Here is a 22,260-nt window from a genome sequence, read left to right on the forward strand (position 1 = left end):
GGCGGTGGGATGGTCGCTTATCTTCACCCACGTCAAGATAAGCGAGAGCCCACCGCCCGAAGCAAAGGTGGGTTGATGATATTGCCAAAGTGGCTGGACATACTTGAACCCGCAAAGCAAAGGATAAGACACACTGGAAAGAGCAGGAGGAGGCCTTTGTCTGACACTGCGTTCCCCAATGAAAATAAAATGTATATATGAGAAATAAGGGCTATATTATATTATTACATTATCCGGCCGAATATTAACCTCCTTTTTTTGAAGTCGGTTTATAAAAAAGGCCGGATACCGGAAAGTAACTGAATATCCGGTGCGTCTCTAGTACAGATATTTCATAATTATGCTCTACTCCGCCTGCCTGTCACAACCTTCTCTTTTTGTTATTATCGCTTTAAAACTACTACTTTCTGCAGAATAGTAGATTTTATTATACTTCATGTGGCATTCCTAAAATTTCTTCTTTTTCTTGCGCAAGCGAGATAGCAAATAGTGTCAGTCTTCTCCTCGTAGTGAAGGCGGCATCAATTTCTGAATTAATTACCATTTGTCGCGAAACTGCGCGTCCTCTATCTTTTCTAGACCTAAATCTCTAATCTTATCCCTGCTTGTGTTAAATATTGTCCTAAATGGCTTCAGATGATGAAGTAGACGGTTCATTTGCAGGTAAACGTTGAATATCTATTAGCATGTCATAGGTAAGCCGCGAATAGCGGTATCATGTGTTTACTTGCGGTATAGGCAATTAAAAATTTGAAGATTTTGGCTTTCGAATTAAAGTGTTAAAACAAACAGCAACAAACGACAGTATGTGTACTTAAAAGATCTAATAGTGCAGTTTAATGGTGTAATTGTTTTCGGTGGGTTGTAAATATTTTGTGAGTGGCAGTTCGTGACAGAAAAGAACATGCAATTCTGCTCATTACTACTTAACAAAATGGACGCCGCCAAACAAAGGGATTAGTGACCTTAACCGCTAGGAGCGCGCGTGTTTCGGAAAATACTTGGTTCTCGTGGGTTTGCCGGTGCGGGACAGGTGGTAAGCATGGTAGCAGTGGTTTGACCAGTTTATTTTATTTCGTTTTAGGTGACGAGGACGTGGAGGAAGGTGAAGGTCAGAATGAAAATTCTGGGGAAAGTGATGAAGCACCACCTAAGGTATGAGGTTAATTGTAGGCTCTCTAAATACATTTCATTTATGGCCAGCATTGGTTTATTTGTAAACACAATTGCTTGATAACACTGTTGGCATCTTCAGAAGGTGATTAGAGAGATCCATGGATTTACTGATAAATAGTATTTACAGTATAAGACCTAGTTAACATCATTTATATATTTTTAAAACCGCTGATGAGGCATAATGCCATTCTACAAAACCAACAATGTGCATATTTTTCACATCTTTACTTCCATTTTGTAAACAAAATAAAATAACCTTTCCCTAGGAGGATGATGAATACTCTCCAGAAGATGGCAGAAAGAAGAAAAAGGGGAAGAAAAGAAAGGCCCGTGGAGAAGACAAAAAGGGCAGAAAGAAAAAGAAGAAGCGAAAGAATGAGAGTGAAGATGTAAGTACTTTATATATAGACTAGCTGCTGCCTGCAAATTTGTTGGTATAGAAGTTAAACAACATATCAATTCTATATCATTTCTGGAGTACTGATGTAACTTAAAGGCCTCCTACCCTAGTTGGTAGTGAACCTGCCTATGAAGCAGGAGGTTCTGGGTTTGAATCCTGGTAAGGGCACTTATTTGCATGTTTGTCACAGATTATATTGTTGTCTAGTACCCAAGACACAAGCCTTGTTTGAGCTTGCTGTGGCACTAGGTTGATTTGTGTAAGATTGTTCAGTATTTATTTAAATAAATAATATTATATATTAATCCAGGTTATTATAAACTACCTGCATATTTTTTCTCATTCTTCAGATGTTTTTGTTTAATGTAAATGAGTTTGAAAACACAATCATTCACATTTTGTAATCCATGTGATGAAAAAGGGACATCAAACTTATTTTTTTCAGTTACTTAATTGGTTTTATAAGTCATTGGTGAATAATATTGGCTTTTGCTGAAATATTTTAATATGTTAAACCTCTTTAATGAACAAAAACAACATTGTATTAATTTTTCAATTACATTAAAGATCAAGCAAAGTTAATTAGGCAAGCTAACCCAGTAAAAGTACTAATTATCCTTATACTTATTACCTTTATATTTCAATAGCCCCTGTTATGTCATTATTTCAGATAAACATAACAAGGAAACATTTGAAAAGCTTTACAGTACAAAAGGCTTAGCCACAAATATAACATAGGTTTTATTAGCATGAACATTAATTCAGTTGAAATCTTACAAGTTTTCAAGGCTGCATCTAGTTACCTTCATTGGTCCTCTAGACTAGAATATGTAAAGATGATCTCATAGATATTTCTGGTTTGCTGAAATGAGGTTAATAAAAAACGGGCGAACTTAAAGTTTTACTTGCACCCTGTACTCATCAGATATATTGGGAGCAGCTAAGGCACTCGCAAAGCAGAACACGCCTCTATTATCAAAGTGTTAGAGTGCATGATCTATATCTGATGATTTAATAATTAAATCGAGTTACACTTAATATTTTTCTATATTTTATTAAGTAATTTTGTAAACCATCTGTGTTTTTTTTAAAGAAGTATATCATTTTAAATATAAATGTTATCCCTGGGGTCCTAAGGATTTAAATTGACAATCAAAAAACAACTGAGGTTTTAAGTTTTGCATTGAATTTTGATTATTCATTTATTCATTAGCCAAGGCACGCGTCACATACATATGTACAGTCAGTAAAAGCACACACATTAAAGATCCAAGAACTACTATCAAATAGAATTAATGAGGGCTTGTATGTTTGTCCAGGATGACGAGTTTGGGTTAGAGATTGAAGCAGAAGGTGACAGTGACTATGCGCTAAGTGCTATGACAAGCAAGAAATCTCGCAAGGGCCGCGGCAGGCACAACACTACGCCCTCTACACCTGCTGCGTCTGACTCGGGCTCTGGTGAGTTGATGCTTGATCTTGGTTGAAGTGACTGCTAAATGTTATGACAAGCAAGAAATCGCGCAAGGTCCGCGGCAGGCACAACACTACGTCCTCTACACCTGCTGCGTCTGACTCGGGCTCTGGTGAGTTAATGCTTGATCTTGATTGAAGTGACTGCTAAATGTTATGACAAGCAAGAAATCGCGCAAGATCCGCGGCAGGCACACACTATACTCTGTACACCTGCTGCGTCTGACTCGGGCTCTGGTTAGTTGATGCTTGATCTTGGTTGAAGTGACTGCTAAATGTTATGACAAGCAAGAAATCGCGCAAGGTCCGCGGCAGGCACACACTACACCCTCTACACCTGCTGCGTCTGACTCGGGCTCTGGTGAGTTGATGCATGATCTTGGTTGAAGTGACTGCTAAATGTTATAACAAGCATGAAAACGCGCAAGGTCCGCGGCAGGCAAACACTACACCCTCTACACCTGCTGCATCTGACTCGGACTCTGGTGAGTTGATGCATGATCTTGGTTGAAGTGCCTGCTAAGGATGTGCAAGGGCCTTGGCAGCAAGCACAACACTACACCCTCTATGCATGCTGCACCTGGCTATGGTGAATTGATACCATGGACGTCTACTCACTGTGCTCCATAAACCGTTGGCGAAGACCACAATATCACCATGTTAGGTGCTCTTTTTGCTAATCACGAGCCGATGACTTAGTTGAGTCCTGGAACGCTTAGACCATTTTGTATTTATATTATAGTAGGTCCACCCCCTCTGGCAATCAATAATTGATGACTATAGGTTATAAACCTAGTCACAACTGAAATTAGCAGCCTTAGCAATCATGCTCTAGCACTAAATCAGTCTGTTAGCAATCATGCTCTAGCACTAAGTCCATCTATTAAATAAATGATCTGTGTTTGATATAGCCCATGTCAATTCTTGAAGTTTCGTGTGGTATTATTGCGGCCTGATATCATCATTGGCCACACCATCTGTTGTAGATGCTTGTTGCGGCGCTGGGTTTATGGGGCTGGGCATCGCCGTTGGTGGCTATAAAGTCCTATAGCAGCGCGGCATTTCTTTCCACATCGATCGCATACCCATCACGGCCTGATAGTGCCACTAATAAATGTTAAAGTAAATACATTAAACATTTAGGCGAAATTTTACTTAAACTCATATAACATTTTTTTCCTTTTTAACCGACTTCAAAAAAGGAGGAGGTTCTCATTTGGCCTCGGAAGTGCGTGGTTAAAATCTTTCGGGTTCCTCGTGTTACAACGTGTATATTATAAACATAATTTGTACTGTGATTACTTACTTTTTAAATATTATTATATTAAAATATTATTTCCCGTCTCGATAAACTGTCTATACCTGGGGAAATAAAGCAGAACAGTCTAGTTTAATAATTATTATTCTATCTTTGGTGTGAATGATTCAAACTTTCTTAAATAGGTAGGTAGTTTGTACGTAAATAAAACCTAGGTATTAACAATGCTTAATTCATGATTTGTAATGGTCCTTTACACACGAACAGAGTAATCGACGACGAGGTGTACTCTGCAGGTTCAAAGGATCCTCGTTCAATTTCTATCATTCATTTATTTTGCTTGTTGAGGGCATTTGCAAGGTTTTATTTCCCGTACGTATTCACCAGTCAAGAACCCATTCCCTGTAGTCAGCGGCTCTACGAGCAATTTGCTCCATCCCTAAATTTTGCAATAATATTAACGGTTTCCTTGCGGATGGTCTTATTTTCGTGTCTTTATTCTCGCAGGAAAATTCATTGCTGCAAAACTCTCTCTCCATAGCCCTTTGAGCAACACAGATTTTCTTTAAGAGACCCGTGTTTTGTAATGTCGATATTTTAGTACCGTAAGTCCAAGCAGCATAAAAAAACTATTCACATTGAAATAAAACTAAGTACTTACTTTACAGAAACCTGCCCGTTCTGTATACAATGCGTACTGCAATATTACGATTGTAATTGTAATCAACTAGGAAATATTATCCGGTCTGCGGTGACAAAACTACCTGACTTTCATATGACTAATGGCTCAGTAAAAGAATCATATAAAAATAAAATTCAATACTGAATAAACAAAACAAATTATTTAATTATAAAACCTGCTCAAAAAATTGCACAAGACTCGGTAGAGAAATGCGACCTCTAGAGGAAAACGCCCGCCAGCCGGACATACTAAAGCGGCTAAATGGTCAATTATATGAACATAACTTTTCTTACGTACCTTAAATAGGCATTTGATTGAAATAGGCATGAAGTTTATGGTATGGCTAATAATTTCTTTTTGTCCAGCTTTTCTGTCACTTATGAAGTGCCGACTAATCGACCCTTTTTGCCGGCCGACTAATCGCTGGCTACAAATGTGGCCGGATATTCTGGTTCCCGACTAGTCCGTACATCCCTAATTTATATACTATGTATGTTATAATAAGGGTTGGCCTACCAAGTAGCGGACCCCTACTCTATAGGCCAAAAATGCCTTAACATCATTTTGGAAAAGAGATCAAACATAGCTAAGAAGCACCGCAAGGAAAAAAAAGCATCGAAATTGGTTCATCGGTTGGAGAGCTATCATGCCAAAGACAGACAGACATAAGCTTCAAACATATAACACCCCTCTTTTTGGGGGTTAAAAACAAAGAAAATTAATGAATTAAAAAAAAAGTTAAATGAAACAGTTGAAAATTTCACATTTTCTGTTTTGCTTTAATATATTTTCAAAAGACATTGGGCAGAGAGACGTCGTGCATAGTTGTTGCACAGCTGGTGTATGTAATAGTAATAACATTTTGAAGCTTAATTCTGAAGATTCTAGTACTCACAACCATGTTGTCTTTAGAATAGGATAGAAATACATTTATTGTAAAAACCTACATACAGCGCCACTTCAGTTACAAAAAAGAACTTACTCACTAAACACTTAAAACTAGATACTGGGTAATTCTTAAAATAATATTTTACACAAAATTTGATAGCACATCAGCAAAAAAAAGGAGTAACTATAAAAGAAATATTGGCACTGCTATAATGGCTACAAAGCATATGCTTTGGTGATAAATACCGCAGTGCTGGTCCTCTGTGGTCTTTTTTGTTAGTTCGGTTTGATTTGATCACTAATGATTTGAGATATTACTATAATCCATGCTCCTTCATACAACAGGATAGTTTGCGTATGTTTACTAAAATCAAACACAATTATTTTCCCATCATACCAAATACCATTTCACCCAACATTAGATAGCAATTATGATGACCGATTCGCTCCCGCAATGTAACCTAATGGAAGTATTGGCGTACGAAGGTCGGGGTCATCGACCTCGCGCGACGAGACTAAAGTAACAATTATAGAGCGTTGGTATTGTACCCGCGTAGCCTCCACGCTCTCACTGGCTGGGATGCTCACTTTTTTTTTTTGACAAAAACAATATAATCGAAACGAAAGTTTCATTAGAGTTTATGTATCATTAGGGATTGAAAAAGTTGATTAACTTTTGGAATATCAAAATAGGAACAAGCATTAAGTTTTTAATTTTGGTGCATTGTCTAATTTATCGGGTAAAATAAAACTTGTTATAATATAATACTAATGTAGATCTTGCGAACCCCAGGCACTATAAAAAAAACGAAAGCGACAAAAATCCTAATAATCATACCGCAAAACACGAAAATCGAAATACCGTATTCGTAATAACGTTATCCGCCCTCGGCTCGCATAATTTCACTAAAATCGGCTGAGAAATGCAACCACGTGTATATCAGCTACGAGTAGACATGCGAAAGCGTTTCTGCCCAAGCTGTGACATTCGCTTCGCTCGGCCATTAAAAAATTGGCTTCATCGACTTCCTAAGTTGCTTCTTAAGTACCTGTTAATTTACGTCGGTTTCTAAATGGACAGCTGTTAAAGTTAAAACATATTTTTGTCAGTTACGCAACTAACTATAGGGACCGTGCGCGTTGGAGGGTCTGCCATCTTGTGGCCTGAATCGGAACCATAAACATGCACATGTACACGTCACCTGTTTTCTTGCGCATAGTAGGTTCTGCCATCTTGTGGGCTACATCGGAACAAAAACATCACATTTACGCCTCGCGCCAAAAATGTGCTGCCTCCTACAGTTCATGCACGCTCCCTATTGGGTCATTACCTATGAAATTGGCGTTTTTGTTCACAAGTATTAGTCATGTCATAGTTTATTTATTTTAACAGTAACTTCGAAGTATTTTCTAATTTCATTAGTCACAACATAACAACGATTATACATACAATTGTTTGCTACTTTTATTGTTTTATGCATTCAGAATACCGCCCTGAAAACAGCTCTTTTCATGTGCTGTCGGCTCGAGTATTTAAATGACTTATATTTTTCTGACGGGACAGATTAAAAAATATATGAGATAGAAAATGTGCCTTAAAAATGTCTCAGATTATTGGCAAAATTTTTTTTGGTTTGAAAATGCCATCACAAAATAATCCACAAAATTCATTGTATGAAAAATCTAAATTCGTAAAGTTCTCCATACAAAACGCCAATTTGCCTAATAGTTTTTCACAATTTTATCTTTAGTTGATCAAAATAAAATCGTAGGAATATCTCTGACCAAAATTTTCTGGATTTTACCCGTTCGCTTCTACTAGGCATTCAACAAGGGCGAATCTGGGGAACCCCGAACTGATGGCAGCCAACTAGTAGTAATATTGTTTTCACCGCACTAACTGGTAATGGCCCTCTTGATTGGTCAAAAGCTAATGAGAACGCGAAAAGGCAAATCGGGGCAAAGTATTCAGATGCAAATTTTGAATTGTTTCTTTATGTTAGCTGGCAGAAGTGACTTTTAAATGATGATTTTGAATGAATGTTTTATTACGTTCATTTGGATTTTCATTGGTTTGATTTTTTTGGTATTTCATAGTTAGTATTTTCCTCGCGTTGGTGTGGTGAGAAATTTTGTGTTTCACTCGGAGACAAAATTTGTTTAACCCTCGTGCCTTGAAACCCTACAACGCTCAAGATTCCACTTTTCGAACCACTCGCTACGCTTGTAGTTCAATTTTGGAATCTTTCGCTTGCTCGGGCATCAATATTAGCACGAGCGGTTAAACAACAACTTTTCCCCCTTGTAAAACAAATAATTATTTCATTCTGGCATGTTTCAATTTTATGGCATCTAAAATGCTTTTATTTTGCAGGCATGCCGACAGTCGAGGAAGTTTGCTCCTCGTTCGAACTCTCAGACGTGGACATTCAGTACACAGACGCGGACTTCGAGAACTTGACGTCCTACAAGCTTTTCCAGCAGCATGTCCGACCATTGCTGGTTAAAGAGAATCCTAAGGTCATTATTATTATGTTTATTTCTACTAGAATGTGTTCTAAACATTACTGAAACTGGTTTTTCCCGAGGAGACACAATAATTCGTTAAGCATTAAGGCAGAGGATATATATTTCCCATCTGACTTTGAACTTTATTTCAAACTGATAGGGTTCGATTTTGCATAATTCCTGACACCCTTATGCCTTATAAAGGGTTAATTTTATCCTAAATAAATCTGGAGTCCGCATTTTTTTTTACACTAAAGCGCTTGTTTTCGTGTATTAACGCGTATCAGCGAAGTTGTGACTTTTAAATAACCACTGCCTACTCTGACTGATATCTCTATAAAAAATACACACTATAGAGTCAATAGACAATTTCTTGAAGTCATCCATCTCTAAACCCCCATTTTTCTCACCTGCAATTGCTTCGCAAAGTGTAAACAAGCCTTAACCCTAACCCATCCCACCTTGACCGACCCTTAATAACATAATTATATGTTTATTAGGTGCCAGTTTCGAAACTGATGATGCTGGTAGCCGCCAAATGGCGCCTGTTCTGCGAGAGCAACCCCAACCTGGGCGGCGGCTCCAACATGGGCTCCGAGGAGAACACCAACACGTCCACGGCCTCCGACTACGTGCCTAAAGCTAGGGCTGGACGTCCGCCTAAGGAACCAAAGGTAAATAAATAATAATAATAAATAAATCAATATTAGGGGACAAGGACAACTTACACAGATCAACCTAGTAGACATGTTTCGTTCACGAGTGAGTGACTTAGATCACTTGCTTGATTGACCACTCATGATTCGAATGAGCCAGCCCAGACAAACGAGTGAGACAATGCGAATGTGCGAAACGATGGCTTCGGAGCGGTTACTATTTTGTTAAATAGCCCCTTGAATAGGTAAAAGCAATGACCTAAGAACACACAGATACGACGCCGCAAACACAAAAGTATGATTTTAAAACACGTCGGTTTAAAACACAGTAACTCATTCTCATTTCTTAGAATGGGTTAAACCTTATAATTTAGTATGTGTGCGTGCGAAATCGGCAGCTTATCAAATCGCAACCCTGTCTCAACGACGAGGCTCCAAGCGTTCTTAGTTCCATGGTGAAAGGATCATTTGTTATTTATTCTAAGAAGGAATTTTTCAAAAAGGTGTTTGGTATTAACAACTCGTGTTTTACGTCAGAACGACGAAAAGGTGGACGACGTGGAGGAGGAGGAGGAGGAGGCGGACAGCGACGGCACGCCGGCGCCGCGCAAGCGCGGCCGCAAGGCCAAGCACGCCGCGCGCGGCAAGCCCGGCCGCAAGCCCAAAGTACCCACCTTGAAGATCAAGTTCAGCAAGCGCAAGCGGACCAGCAGCGTGAGTACGCGTGCATAGTACTTCATGTTGACACTGTAGTCACAGAGGGCCTACCGCGATATCAGTTTAATTTGCAATCTTTACATCTGTCAGTCAATTATTGCTAAGATAGAAGTGTAGTCGGATAAAGCTAACTCTGAACTTCGAAAAACGGATTTATTGTTTATAGGCCAGTATAAATACATGTATTTATATCTTATCGGCTTGTCTTGTCGGCTATACTACTTGCTCAACTAATCCAAACCCATTTTAATTTGAATTGTATATACGGCTTTCTCGAACCTACAAAAATATCAATTGGTTTAAAAAAAAATAAAAAAATTATGATGCTAAAAAAAAAGTTTTGTTAAATAATTTTCATGACCATCATGACTATTTATTTAATCTGCATTCTTATAAGATGTAGGTCAAAATTCTTTTCATTGTCTTGTTTTTGTCACCAAAAAATGTGACGGAATGGAGTTTGTATGAGATGAAATTTTGTTTTTAATTTTTCTCAGGTAAAATATAATCTACAGCTAGAAAGACATACAATAGCACACGACTTCTTTTTATTTATTTGATAGAAGATATACAAACGTGACAGAGTGGTCAGAAACAAAACAACGAAAATAATTTTGACTCATCCATACTTAAATATTGCAATTTACGCTTTCATTTGACGCTTTTCAGGACGAAATTTGCACGGTGGTGGACAATTCGCTTTTTTATACAGCTAATAACGTGTGGTGGTCGAACCAGTTCTTACAAACAATACTTAACGCTTTCCCCAAATTATTTAGATACATTCATCACAGGAGGAGGACCCCGAGGGCAGCGCGGGGGCCAACTCGGAGTCGGACGCGGAGTTCGAGCAGATGCTGGCCGAGGCCGAGGAGCCCAAGCCCGCGCCCGCGCCCGCCGCCGCCGAGGACGCCGCCGCGCCTGCTGACGACGGCACGCCGGTATGTACACTACCACCAGCACACAACTCTGAGTCGGACGAGCAGTTCGAGCAGATGCTGGCCGAGGCCGAGGAGCCCAAGCCCGCGCCCGCGCCCGCCGCCGCCGAGGACGCCGCCGCGCCTGCTGACGACGGCACGCCGGTATGTACACTACCACCAGCACACAACTCTGAGTCGGACGAGCAGTTCGAGCAGATGCTGGCCGAGGCCGAGGAGCCCAAGCCCGCGCCCGCGCCCGCCGCCGCCGAGGACGCCGCCGCGCCTGCTGACGACGGCACGCCGGTATGTACACTACCACCAGCACACAACTCGGAGTCGGACGAGCAGTTCGAGCAGATGCTGGCCGAGGCCGAGGAGCCCAAGCCCGCGCCCGCGCCCGCCGCCGCCGAGGACGCCGCCGCGCCTGCTGACGACGGCACGCCGGTATGTACACTACCACCAGCACACAACTCTGAGTCGGACGAGCAGTTCGAGCAGATGCTGGCCGAGGCCGAGGAGCCCAAGCCCGCGCCCGCGCCCGCCGCCGCCGAGGACGCCGCCGCGCCTGCTGACGACGGCACGCCGGTATGTACACTACCACCAGCACACAACTCGGAGTCGGACGAGCAGTTCGAGCAGATGCTGGCCGAGGCCGAGGAGCCCAAGCCCGCGCCCGCGCCCGCCGCCGCCGAGGACGCCGCCGCGCCTGCTGACGACGGCACGCCGGTATGTACACTACCACCAGCACACAACAAGTAATAATATTTCAGAAAGAATGGCCACGCAATACCTAGCCCCGAATTGAACAACCTCACTCCACGGCGGCAGATTATGTACTGATTGACAGTCAGAGAGTATTGTGCCATGGACGGATGCTTGTGCCCCACTACTTTCGTACCATTGGTGAACCTTAAAACTTTGCAATAAAGTTTACGAATTGTTAATAATTGTTATACTGTAGATAATCGTAAATTTGAACAAGACTTCTATATCTCCCATCTCTCCTTAATTTCCTGTGTTTAATTTATTTCGTTTGTACATGATAGGTAAATGTAAGAATTACGAATTTTATGACAAAGGGCATTCTCTGCTAGATAACTGCTGCAAAATGTTTATAAATGACACATTAATTTACAGGCGCCAAAGAAGAAAGCCAAGACCAAGATTGGAAACAAGAGCAAGAAGAAGAGGAACAAGCTAAAGACCACCAACAAGTTCCCCGACGGCGCGGAGGGCGAGCAGGAGCACCAGGACTATTGCGAGGTAACATTTATAGTCATACTTGACCCCACTGACTTGACGATAAGGTATCAGTATCACAAGCGCTGCTGCAGAGGCGAGGAAGCAGTCCCATCCGCGCCAATAAGGAAGAAGTGCTGTGTACTGCATGGATTCCACACCGTCAAATTAGTAAGGGGCCTTAAAGCCTTAACATTAAAATAAAAAGCCTTCCTTGTGATTTATCATATGATTATTTAGCAGTAGCTTTTCACAAAAATTTCCTAGTAATTTTATTTACATTCGCCGTTTTTTTTACTGACTATCATTAGCTGTCTTTTAGACTAAATTTTAGTCTGTCTGTGCTTTTGCCGAATTTATTCCACTGCAAAGTAATTAGTATTCTGTTCCTCTAGACTGAATTTTACCTTCGTTTTTAAGTTTTCCCCTGCTTTAACCCTTTGTCCGTTAAAGTCGTCAACTGACTTCACCCCAATATCAATCTTTGTGCATTCCGACAAGACCGACAAGATTCACGATAACGCGCCTCAAACGATAGGCGTGGCGTTCTAACATGACACAATGTTCACCAACAGGTGTGCCAACAAGGCGGCGAGATCATCCTCTGCGACACGTGCCCGCGCGCCTACCACTTGGTGTGCCTGGAGCCCGAGCTGGAGGAGACGCCCGAGGGCCGCTGGTCGTGCCCGCACTGCGAGGCCGAGGGCAACCAGGACCAGGACGACGACGACGAGCATCAGGAGTTCTGCAGGTCTGTATCAACAGTACCAACAAAGCGACATTATCTGCGACACGACACGAGTTGCGCCATTAGTTTTTAGTTTGCCCTTCTTTGTTTCAGCTCAATCGAATAATGGGAAGGGGGTCTATTTTAGCTTGCAAGATTTACCCCAAAATACATAAGTTACATATATACAATTCTAATATGACAACTCTTTTTCTGTCCCAGATACAAACATTCTATTCGATTCAATTGCCCAGTCTGCCCAATTCGACTGTAATTTATTGTAGTATGTGAGATATACAATTTTACTTTTCTAAAAGTACTGATGATCTTACACAGAATTTGCAAGGACGGCGGCGAACTGCTCTGCTGCGACTCGTGCCCGTCGGCCTACCATCGCTTCTGTCTCAACCCACCGCTCGAGGAGGTGCCGGACGGGGAGTGGAAATGTCCGCGGTGCAGTGTGAGTATATGCCCATTTCTGTCAAGCTTTTCCTTGAACCGGATGAACTGTTTGATAGACTACTACTAAAAGGAAGTGCTTTCTCAAGAAAAGGGGGTAAGGTTGAGCAGATGATTATGATTAACGCTGTGTCAAGGATTGTCATAAAAATCACTCCTCAATCGTTCACAATTTACAAGTCTATTTTAACCCCCAACGCAAAAAGAGGATGTTATAAGTTTCATGCCAATGTGTGTGTGTCTGTCTGTAGCATTGTAGCTCTCCAACGGACCGATTTCGATGCGGTTTTCTTTACGGTGATTCTTAGCTATGTTTGATAAAAATCGATTCAGCAGTTTGAAGAGCATACATACAATGAAGATTTTGGCATAATGCATAGGGGTTTATTTTATTTAATAGTTATTATCGTAGGAATCGGCGCAACATTAGCCCGAATTATCATTTATCGCTAGGTTTTGTAAATCTATTAATTTTTTATGCCAGCAAGCATAGTGTGTATGCGTTTCAGCATTGTTTTTTCGATTCAATGTACTCTTTAAATACCTTGGCATCATTTATTGTTCTAATACCGAATAACATCTTTTATTTTATTTATAAATATATATCGTTCATCCAGTAATGTTGTGACAAGTTATTTTTTATTTGCAGTGTCCTCCAATAGACGGCAAAGTAAACAAGATCCTAACATGGCGCTGGAAGGAGCACTCGGCCAAGTCCAAGGCGCCGCGGGAACGAGAGTTCTTCGTCAAGTGGCACGACCGCTCCTACTGGCACTGCAGCTGGATCTCAGAATTGCAGGTATACTGTAATAAATAATAGGACAAGCGAAAGCAAACCTTATTTGCAAGTAATAGAGGCCGGAAAGTTATTGATGCCTGTTCTCGCTTTATTATTGGTTGTTGAATTTCCGTATAAAATCTCAAAATTTGGCAATAGTCTTTATTACAACCTTCTCTTATTCTTAATGGCTCAAAAACTTATCTACCTAGTTGAAATAATATATTGCCATAATAGGATGATATTAAGTTTTTTTACCATTGATTAATTGAATCAAATTCTGTTCACAGTTGGATGTGTTCCATCCACTGATGTATCGTTACTACATGCGCAAATACGACACGGAGGAACCGCCGAAACTTGAAGAGCCGCTCGACGAACAAGATGGCCGATACAAGCGCATCAAGAGCAAGCAAGGCCAGGATTCCGACGAGAAGGCACTGGAGGAGAAATACTACAGGTTAGTAGACAAGGATGAACCACTGAAGCAAGAAGAGCCGCTAGGTGAGCTAATCGAACGATACAAGCGTTTCAAGAGAGGATTCCAACGGCAGGATAGTAGTCAATAAAGTTTTGGCGGCAAATGAGCATACAATTGCTCGAAGTACACGTGAGCAGTTAGTGATCCTAACGCAAAGCGAACTATTTGCCAATAGTTCAATGCCTTGGACGAGACACGTTTATAGCTACAAAAATTTAGTCGTTTCTCGCGGCAATTTCCGTGCGAGGTAGCTAGATCTGTGTGGACCTGGCCAGCGGTCCGGCCACGACTGCACGCCACGACAGCGATCCGACCTATGGTCTCATCTATGGCCGTCGTCGCCGGGCCGTAACGGTAGACTAGCGGCGCATTCGCTAGATCTGGCAAAAAAATTCTCGTTTATCTTACAAAAGTAGTGTTTTGAATTGAGATGTTTGTTGTCCAGATACGGCGTGAAGCCGGAATGGCTGATCGTGCACCGCGTGATCAACCACCGCACGAGCCGCGACGGCACTACGTACTTCCTGGTGAAGTGGCGCGACCTGTCCTACGACCAGGCCACCTGGGAGTCCGAGCACGCCGATATCGTGGGCCTCAAGCAGGCCGTCGAGTATTATCAGGTTAGTATGTTCATTCCGTTCACTCCAGATAAATTTTACCGTACCGTACCGAGACTAACTGTTACCGTCACCATAACGCACAAAACGCGTTGGCTTCTAAAAACGATTATTAAGTCCCATTATTTAGTGAGACATTAATATTTCATCGATAAGCGTTAGGGAATATAGGAGTTCGATTTCGCTTCGGCTATGTTGACTAACGTATTTTTGATTGCAGGATATGCGTTCCTACATCACTTCGGAAGGCAAATCGAAGGGAAGCAAAGGCAAGAAAGCCGGGCGCAAGAGCAAGACCCGCGACCCCATCGACGACGACGAGAGCAGCAGCGGCCAGCAGGTGAAGGTGGCCGGCCACAAGTACTGCCCGCCGCCCGACAAGCCCGTCTCCAACCTCAACAAGAAGTACGAGGAGCAGCCGCCCTTCCTCTACGAGACCGGCATGCAGCTGCACCCCTACCAGCTGGAGGGGCTCAACTGGCTGCGCTACTCCTGGGGCCAGGGCATCGACACCATCCTCGCCGACGAGATGGGGCTCGGCAAGACCATCCAGACCGTCACCTTCCTCTACTCCCTCTTCAAGGAGGGACACTGCAAGGGGCCGTTCTTGGTCTCGGTCCCTCTCTCCACCATCATCAATTGGGAGAGAGAATTCGAACTGTGGGCGCCGGATCTATACTGCATCACTTACGTCGGTGACAAGGATTCGAGAGCGGTCATTAGAGAGAACGAGTTGACGTTCGACGATGGCGCTAATAGAGGCGGCAGACCGTCAAAAATTAAGTCTCAGGTCAAATTTAATGTCTTGCTGACTTCGTACGAATTGATCTCAATCGACGCTACGTGTCTCGGCTCCATCGACTGGGCCGTGCTAGTCGTCGACGAAGCCCACAGACTAAAGAGCAACCAGTCTAAATTCTTCAGGCTGCTCGCTGGCTACCACATCAACTACAAACTTTTGCTCACTGGTACTCCCCTTCAGAACAATCTCGAGGAGTTGTTCCATCTTTTGAATTTCTTGAACAAGGACAAATTTAACGAACTCGCCGCGTTCCAGAACGAGTTCGCAGACGTTTCGAAAGAGGAGCAAGTCAAGAGGCTTCACGAAATGCTGGGGCCGCATATGCTGCGACGACTTAAAGCCGACGTGCTGAAGAACATGCCCACCAAGTCAGAGTTCATCGTGCGCGTCGAGCTATCTCCCATGCAGAAGAAATATTATAAATACATTTTGACGAGGAATTACGAAGCTCTAAACCCGAAGAGTGGAGGTCAAACAGTGTCTCTGTTGAACGTGATGATGGATTTGAAGAAATGCTGCAACCATCCTTATCTCTTCCCCGTGGCGGCCGAAGAAGCGCCGCTAGGAGCTCACGGAAACTACGACACGTCTGCTCTAATCAAGGCTTCGGGAAAACTCGTTCTTTTGGCTAAAATGTTGCAGAAGCTCAAGGAGCAAGGCCACAGAGTTCTTATTTTCTCACAGATGACAAAAATGTTGGATATCCTCGAAGACTTTTTAGAAGGCACTGGTTACAAGTATGAGAGAATCGACGGCGGCATCACTGGACCCACCCGTCAGGAAGCCATCGATAGGTTCAACGCTCCAGGCGCCCAACAGTTCGTGTTCTTGCTGTCCACGAGAGCAGGTGGTCTGGGTATCAATTTGGCCACCGCCGACACTGTCATCATTTACGACTCCGATTGGAATCCTCACAACGACATCCAGGCGTTCTCCCGTGCCCATCGTATCGGTCAAGCGAACAAAGTGATGATCTACCGCTTCGTCACACGCAACAGTGTCGAGGAGCGAGTCACACAGGTCGCCAAGAGGAAGATGATGTTGACTCACTTGGTCGTACGCCCTGGCATGGGCGGCAAAGGCGCCAACTTCACCAAACAGGAGTTGGACGATATTCTCCGATTTGGTACCGAAGAGTTATTCAAAGAAGATGAGGGCAAAGAAGAAGCCATCCATTACGACGATAAAGCAGTATCAGATCTGCTCGATCGATCAAAGGAGGGTATCGAATCGAAGGAATCATGGGCTAACGAATATCTCAGTTCCTTCAAAGTGGCCAGCTACTCCACAAAGGAAGGCGAAAACGAGGAGGAAGTTGACACGGAGATTATCAAACAGGAAGCAGAGAACACCGACCCGGCGTACTGGATTAAACTGCTCCGGCACCATTACGAGCAGCACCAGGAAGACCAGGCGCGAACACTCGGCAAAGGCAAACGAGTGCGCAAACAGGTCAACTACAACGACGGCAGCGTCGCGCAAACAGAGAACAGGGAGGACTCGACGTGGCAGGAGAACGGCTCGGATTACAACTCTGACTTTTCCCAGGGCAGCGAGGACGATAAGGAAGATGACGATTTCGATGAGAAGAATGACAACGGAGATCTGCTCAGTCGCCGCAGCAAGCGACGCCTCGAGAGACGGGAGGAGCGCGACCGGCCGCTGCCGCCGCTGCTCGCTCGCGTCGGAGGAAACATGGAAGTTCTCGGCTTCAACGCTCGCCAAAGGAAGTCCTTCCTCAACGCCATCATGCGATACGGCATGCCGCCCCAGGACGCGTTCAACTCGCAATGGCTAGTGCGCGATCTCCGAGGCAAATCCGAAAGGAACTTCAAGGCTTACGTGTCACTGTTTATGCGGCATCTGTGCGAGCCCGGTGCGGATAACGCGGAAACATTCGCCGACGGTGTGCCTCGCGAGGGCCTGTCGCGGCAGCACGTGCTGACGAGGATCGGCGTCATGAGCTTGATAAGGAAGAAGGTGCAGGAGTTCGAGCACATCAACGGTTACTACAGCATGCCAGAACTTATCCGCAAACCGGTGGAGCCGGTGAAGATTGCAGGAGCCGCCGGTGAAAGTGCCGCTCCGAGCCCCGCTCCCTCCACCGCCACGCCTATCACTTCCGCCGCGCCTTCACCTGCGCCGTCGTCGGCGGCCGCTCCCGCTGTCGAAAGCGCCGACAAAGAAAAAGAAGAAACGCCGAAGGAGGAAAAACCTGAAAAGGAACCTAAAGACGAGCCGATGGACACCAGTGACAAAGAGGAGCGCGAGAAATCTGCAGAAAAAGAAACTCCTAAGGAAGAGCCGGCTGAGGCTAAAGCCGAGCCGGAGCGTCGCATGTCCGTCGACGAGGAGCCTCCTAAGGAGGAGGAGAAAAAGGAGGAGGTTAAAGAGGAAGGTCAAAATGAAGCTGAGAAGGAGAAGCCTAAGGAGGAGCCGAAAGAGGACGATAAGAAGGAGGATGACAAGAAGAGCGAGAAGGCGGACTCTGAGGCCTCCGAGAAACCGAGCAAAGATGAGAAGAAGGATGACGACGATGATGATGTCGTGCTGGTCAAGGAGGAGGAGGATCTCAAGGTTAGTAGTAAAGAGAACTTACTTTTAATACTAATTTTATATCAGATTACGTCTACAATAGCGATTGTAGAGGTCGCAAGAAGAGATAAAATATTGTGAAACAATATGCTAAGCGAGTGTCTATCCAGAGTGACTATCGCGGTTCTCAGCTCTTAGCGTGATATATTAAACATGGGGGATCTGCTTAAACCTCCTTTGAGGATTTAAATCCTCTCAAGATGTATATGGATTCCGAGCAAATCACCTAGCTCGAGCGCTCAATAGAAGTTTTTAGCTTACATTTAGCTCAAGATTTGTTCAAAGCGGATTGTCGCATGTAAGAGTAAGTTAGTTAATATTCGTTAATTTATGTACCCAGGTGGAGCGACGCAAGTTCATGTTCAACATCGCCGACGGCGGCTTCACGGAGCTGCACACGCTGTGGCTCAACGAGGAGCGCGCCGCCGCGCCCGGCCGCGAGTACGAGATCTGGCACCGCCGCCACGACTACTGGCTGCTCGCCGGCATCGTCACGCACGGCTACGGCCGCTGGCAGGACATCCAGAACGACCTGCGCTTCGCCATCATCAACGAGCCCTTCAAGATGGATGTCGGCAAAGGAAACTTCCTCGAGATCAAGAACAAGTTCCTAGCGAGGAGGTTTAAGGTGACTCCTTCTGTATATACTTTACCTACTTGATTGTTTAAGACTCGTTCTGAAGGAATCTTGCAGATCAAGAATAAGGTCAAGTGAAGGTTAAGGTGAGATTGGTAGATAAATTATACAATTATTTATTAGCTTCTCGATGGTCTCGATAGTCTTTAGCAGAACAAACAGAACATCTTAGAATATTATGTAATCTTTGTTATATATTTCTTCTTAGCTGTTGGAGCAAGCGCTGGTAATCGAGGAGCAACTCCGGCGAGCGGCGTACCTGAACCTGACGCAGGACCCGAACCACCCCGCCATGTCGCTGAACGCGCGCTTCGCCGAGGTGGAGTGCCTCGCCGAGTCGCACCAGCACCTCAGCAAGGAGTCGCTCGCCGGCAACAAGCCGGCCAACGCCGTGCTGCACAAGGTACGTGCTTTACACCCCTGACTTCATTTCTTGTAGATACTCTCGTCACTTTTGAGGTGATTAATCATTTAACATGTGGGAAATATTGATATTATATACCATTATTCCCCACATGTTAAATGATTAATCACCATTAATCACATTATTACATGCGGGTTGCCGACCCTTTAAAAATCCTGTACACTCCGTTTTTGATGAACCCCATACTGTAGTCCTTGGGGTCGCTAGCCTCCTATCTACTTGATTGACAATCTCTATTTTGTCAGCGTCTGTATATTGTACGTATGTGTTCGGGCAGGTGCTGAACCAGCTGGAGGAGCTGCTGTCGGACATGAAGTCGGACGTGTCGCGGCTGCCGGCCACGCTGGCGCGCATCCCGCCGGTGGCGCAGCGCCTGCAGATGTCGGAGCGCTCCATCCTGTCCCGCCTCGCCGCCACCGCCGGCAACCCCGTGCCCGCCGGTAACTCACATCTAACACTATTTCTTTTACATGGACAGTAAACAGCTAAGGGGGCCTACTAATCCTGGACCTCCCAGGACCTGTTTTTCTATTGCTTATTCGAGCGATAGCGATTTTTGTTTATTTTTTAGTAATTAGTGAGGTTCTCTTGTAACCTGACGATTATGGAAAGATCTCGGAAACTTGTAATTTGCTGTAAAAGTGATTGTCTTAAAATGGCCAAAATTTGTTGAGTTTTTTTCGCATATTGCAAGTTCTGCGAAGATAACTCAAAAATGGTTATACTACGACTGCTATGCAAAATGTGCTTGCAACTTTAAAGATATTCTTGGAAGTCTTGGCAGTTGTCGAAGTACTCAGACATTTATTGGTAAAAGCAATGTTATTTTACATGTCAAGTATTTAAAAATATATCACAGTTTGAATGATAATAAAACAGAACACACACATGATTTAAGTGTTATAACCAGGCTACGTTTTAATTCCAACGCCTCTCTTGTACCAGCGCAAATGGCGGCGTTCCCCCCCGGGTTCGCGGCGGCGGGCGCGCTGCCGGGCTTCGCGCCGGCGGCGGCGGCGGCGGCCAACTTCGCCAACTTCCGGCCGCAGTACTCCGTGCCCGGCCAGCCCGCCGGCGCCTCCTCCGGCTCCAACGTAACTACCACCACTCAATATCTATGCTGCTGATAAACTGGAGACTTCATTTGCAATGAGCGTTCTCGAAGAGAAGCATGTATTCGTCGAAAAATACGCCGAATCTGCTTAAAAACTGCGTATTCTCGATGTTGTGCTCGAGTGAATGCTCAAGTGTATCGGCACTTTACCGTATCCAATATGGACTTATGCAACTATGACTTATGTAACATATATTGAACTTAATAATATATAAGATTCAATATATAATTGCATAAGCTTTTTCTCGCAGTTCGTCTGCGTAGAATGAAAATTTCCACAGCAAAAACTATCACACGTCTTTCTCTGGGACTCAAGACAGTCACCGTATCAATTTTCATATAAATCGGATCCACAGTTTAAACGTCAAGAGGTAACAGAGTAACTTTTGTATTTATAATATTTAAAACAATTATTAACGCTTGACCGAACACAAGTAATATCATCGAAATCCCTTTTTGATAGTTGACGAAATGATATGGGTAATGCTAACATGAAACTTTCTTTTACAGAAATCATAAACCCGCGTAACTTATCCACCGCAATCAAATTGGCCAATTCAGGTAATTATCACACAATTATATGATATAAATAGTTTTTTTTTTCACAAAAATGTACCGCCACCCAGAATACTGCAATACCTAATTACAAAATCAAATTGAATTGTACAATTTATTTATATCGAAAGTATAAAATCTTTGTTTGTTTTTTGTTATAATATGTTACTTATTTTTCCGACCAATTAAGTGAAATATATATATATATATATATATATTGTAATTATGTTTAGGGTGGCAAGTGTACTTTCATTATTTTTATTCTATTAAAGAATTCTAACAAAGTTTTTTTGTTTCAGTGAGCAAATTATGGTCGAATAGATAAATATTCTAGATGTAAGCTTTCCAAGATTCCTGTTCCATATTGGGTTGAAGTGATAACTATAGTGATTAGTGCATTATGCGTTAGGTAACATATTGTATGGCGTTTTGACAGACTCACAATACTATTTATTTCATCCTGACCTGTATGTTGTCGATAATATTATATTATGTAATAAGTGATTGTGGAATTTTTGTTTTATGAATTCATTATTTTTGATTTACCAAAAATGAGAAATGAATAAATCATATTATTAAGTGATACTCTTGTATTATTTAACTTGTCTTAACAATTATATTGAGAAAAAAATATAATCATAGACAGCGCACTTCACTCCGTCAATAACGCCTAGGTTCTTAGCTACTAGCGCTACTCTGGAGAGATTTGGAACTATTATTTATAGCTGACAGCTGGACACTTTTGCAACAGTTCTGCCTATGGAGATTTTATTCCTGGACTCTACCTTGGCAGAATCATCAACACCTTGATGGAGCCATAACACGAAAAATTGATTGATTCTACCTTCCATAATTCTAGGTATTGTAACGCCACCTATTTACGGTTTTTTGACAGACACTTTTTGGTACATAGAGATTGTATTACAACGTTAATCAAGAGTTATTTATTGAATACTGCTCTATCTATACTGCCTTGCTATGACAATTACAGGTATTTAAATTATATTCTATATGAATCTTGTAAAAGCCGACCATCTGAACGAATTTTGCCTATATCCTGTTGTGCTGACCTGCTACAGTTTGCATTTTATAGCCAAAAGATTGATCAGTTAAAAATAATCCAGCTGCCTTAAGAGTACTTGCAAAAGAAACGA

The 22,260-nt window shown here is 43.1% G+C and overlaps 1 protein-coding gene across 4 annotated transcripts; it reads left to right on the forward strand.

Annotated features, from left to right (window-relative positions):
* The first annotated feature begins 483 nt into the window (after window positions 1–483).
* LOC133521177 (chromodomain-helicase-DNA-binding protein Mi-2 homolog) lies at window positions 484–21,689 on the forward strand. 4 transcript variants are annotated; one of them, XM_061855993.1, is made up of 21 exons: window positions 484–663; window positions 1,085–1,155; window positions 1,443–1,565; window positions 2,896–3,037; window positions 8,252–8,397; window positions 8,886–9,059; window positions 9,579–9,755; window positions 10,538–11,404; window positions 11,816–11,941; window positions 12,493–12,668; window positions 12,981–13,104; window positions 13,753–13,902; window positions 14,172–14,341; window positions 14,808–14,982; window positions 15,200–18,358; window positions 18,717–19,004; window positions 19,222–19,416; window positions 19,715–19,877; window positions 20,383–20,531; window positions 21,062–21,112; window positions 21,406–21,689. In XM_061855993.1, the coding sequence occupies exons 1-20, from the start codon at window positions 627–629 to the stop codon at window positions 21,068–21,070; spliced, it is 6,621 nt and encodes a 2,206-aa protein (XP_061711977.1). In that variant the 5' UTR covers window positions 484–626; the 3' UTR covers window positions 21,071–21,112; window positions 21,406–21,689. The 4 variants fall into 4 exon arrangements, with proteins under 4 accessions (XP_061711977.1, XP_061711978.1, XP_061711979.1 ...); XM_061855994.1 differs by having other exon boundaries at window positions 10,553–11,404; XM_061855995.1 differs by lacking the exons at window positions 484–663; window positions 1,085–1,155; window positions 1,443–1,565; window positions 2,896–3,037 and adding an exon at window positions 3,061–3,162.
* The last annotated feature ends 571 nt before the right edge of the window (window positions 21,690–22,260 follow it).

Source organism: Cydia pomonella, chromosome 9 (genome assembly GCF_033807575.1).
Source record: "Cydia pomonella isolate Wapato2018A chromosome 9, ilCydPomo1, whole genome shotgun sequence".
In the NCBI taxonomy this organism is placed as follows: domain Eukaryota; kingdom Metazoa; phylum Arthropoda; class Insecta; order Lepidoptera; family Tortricidae; genus Cydia; species Cydia pomonella.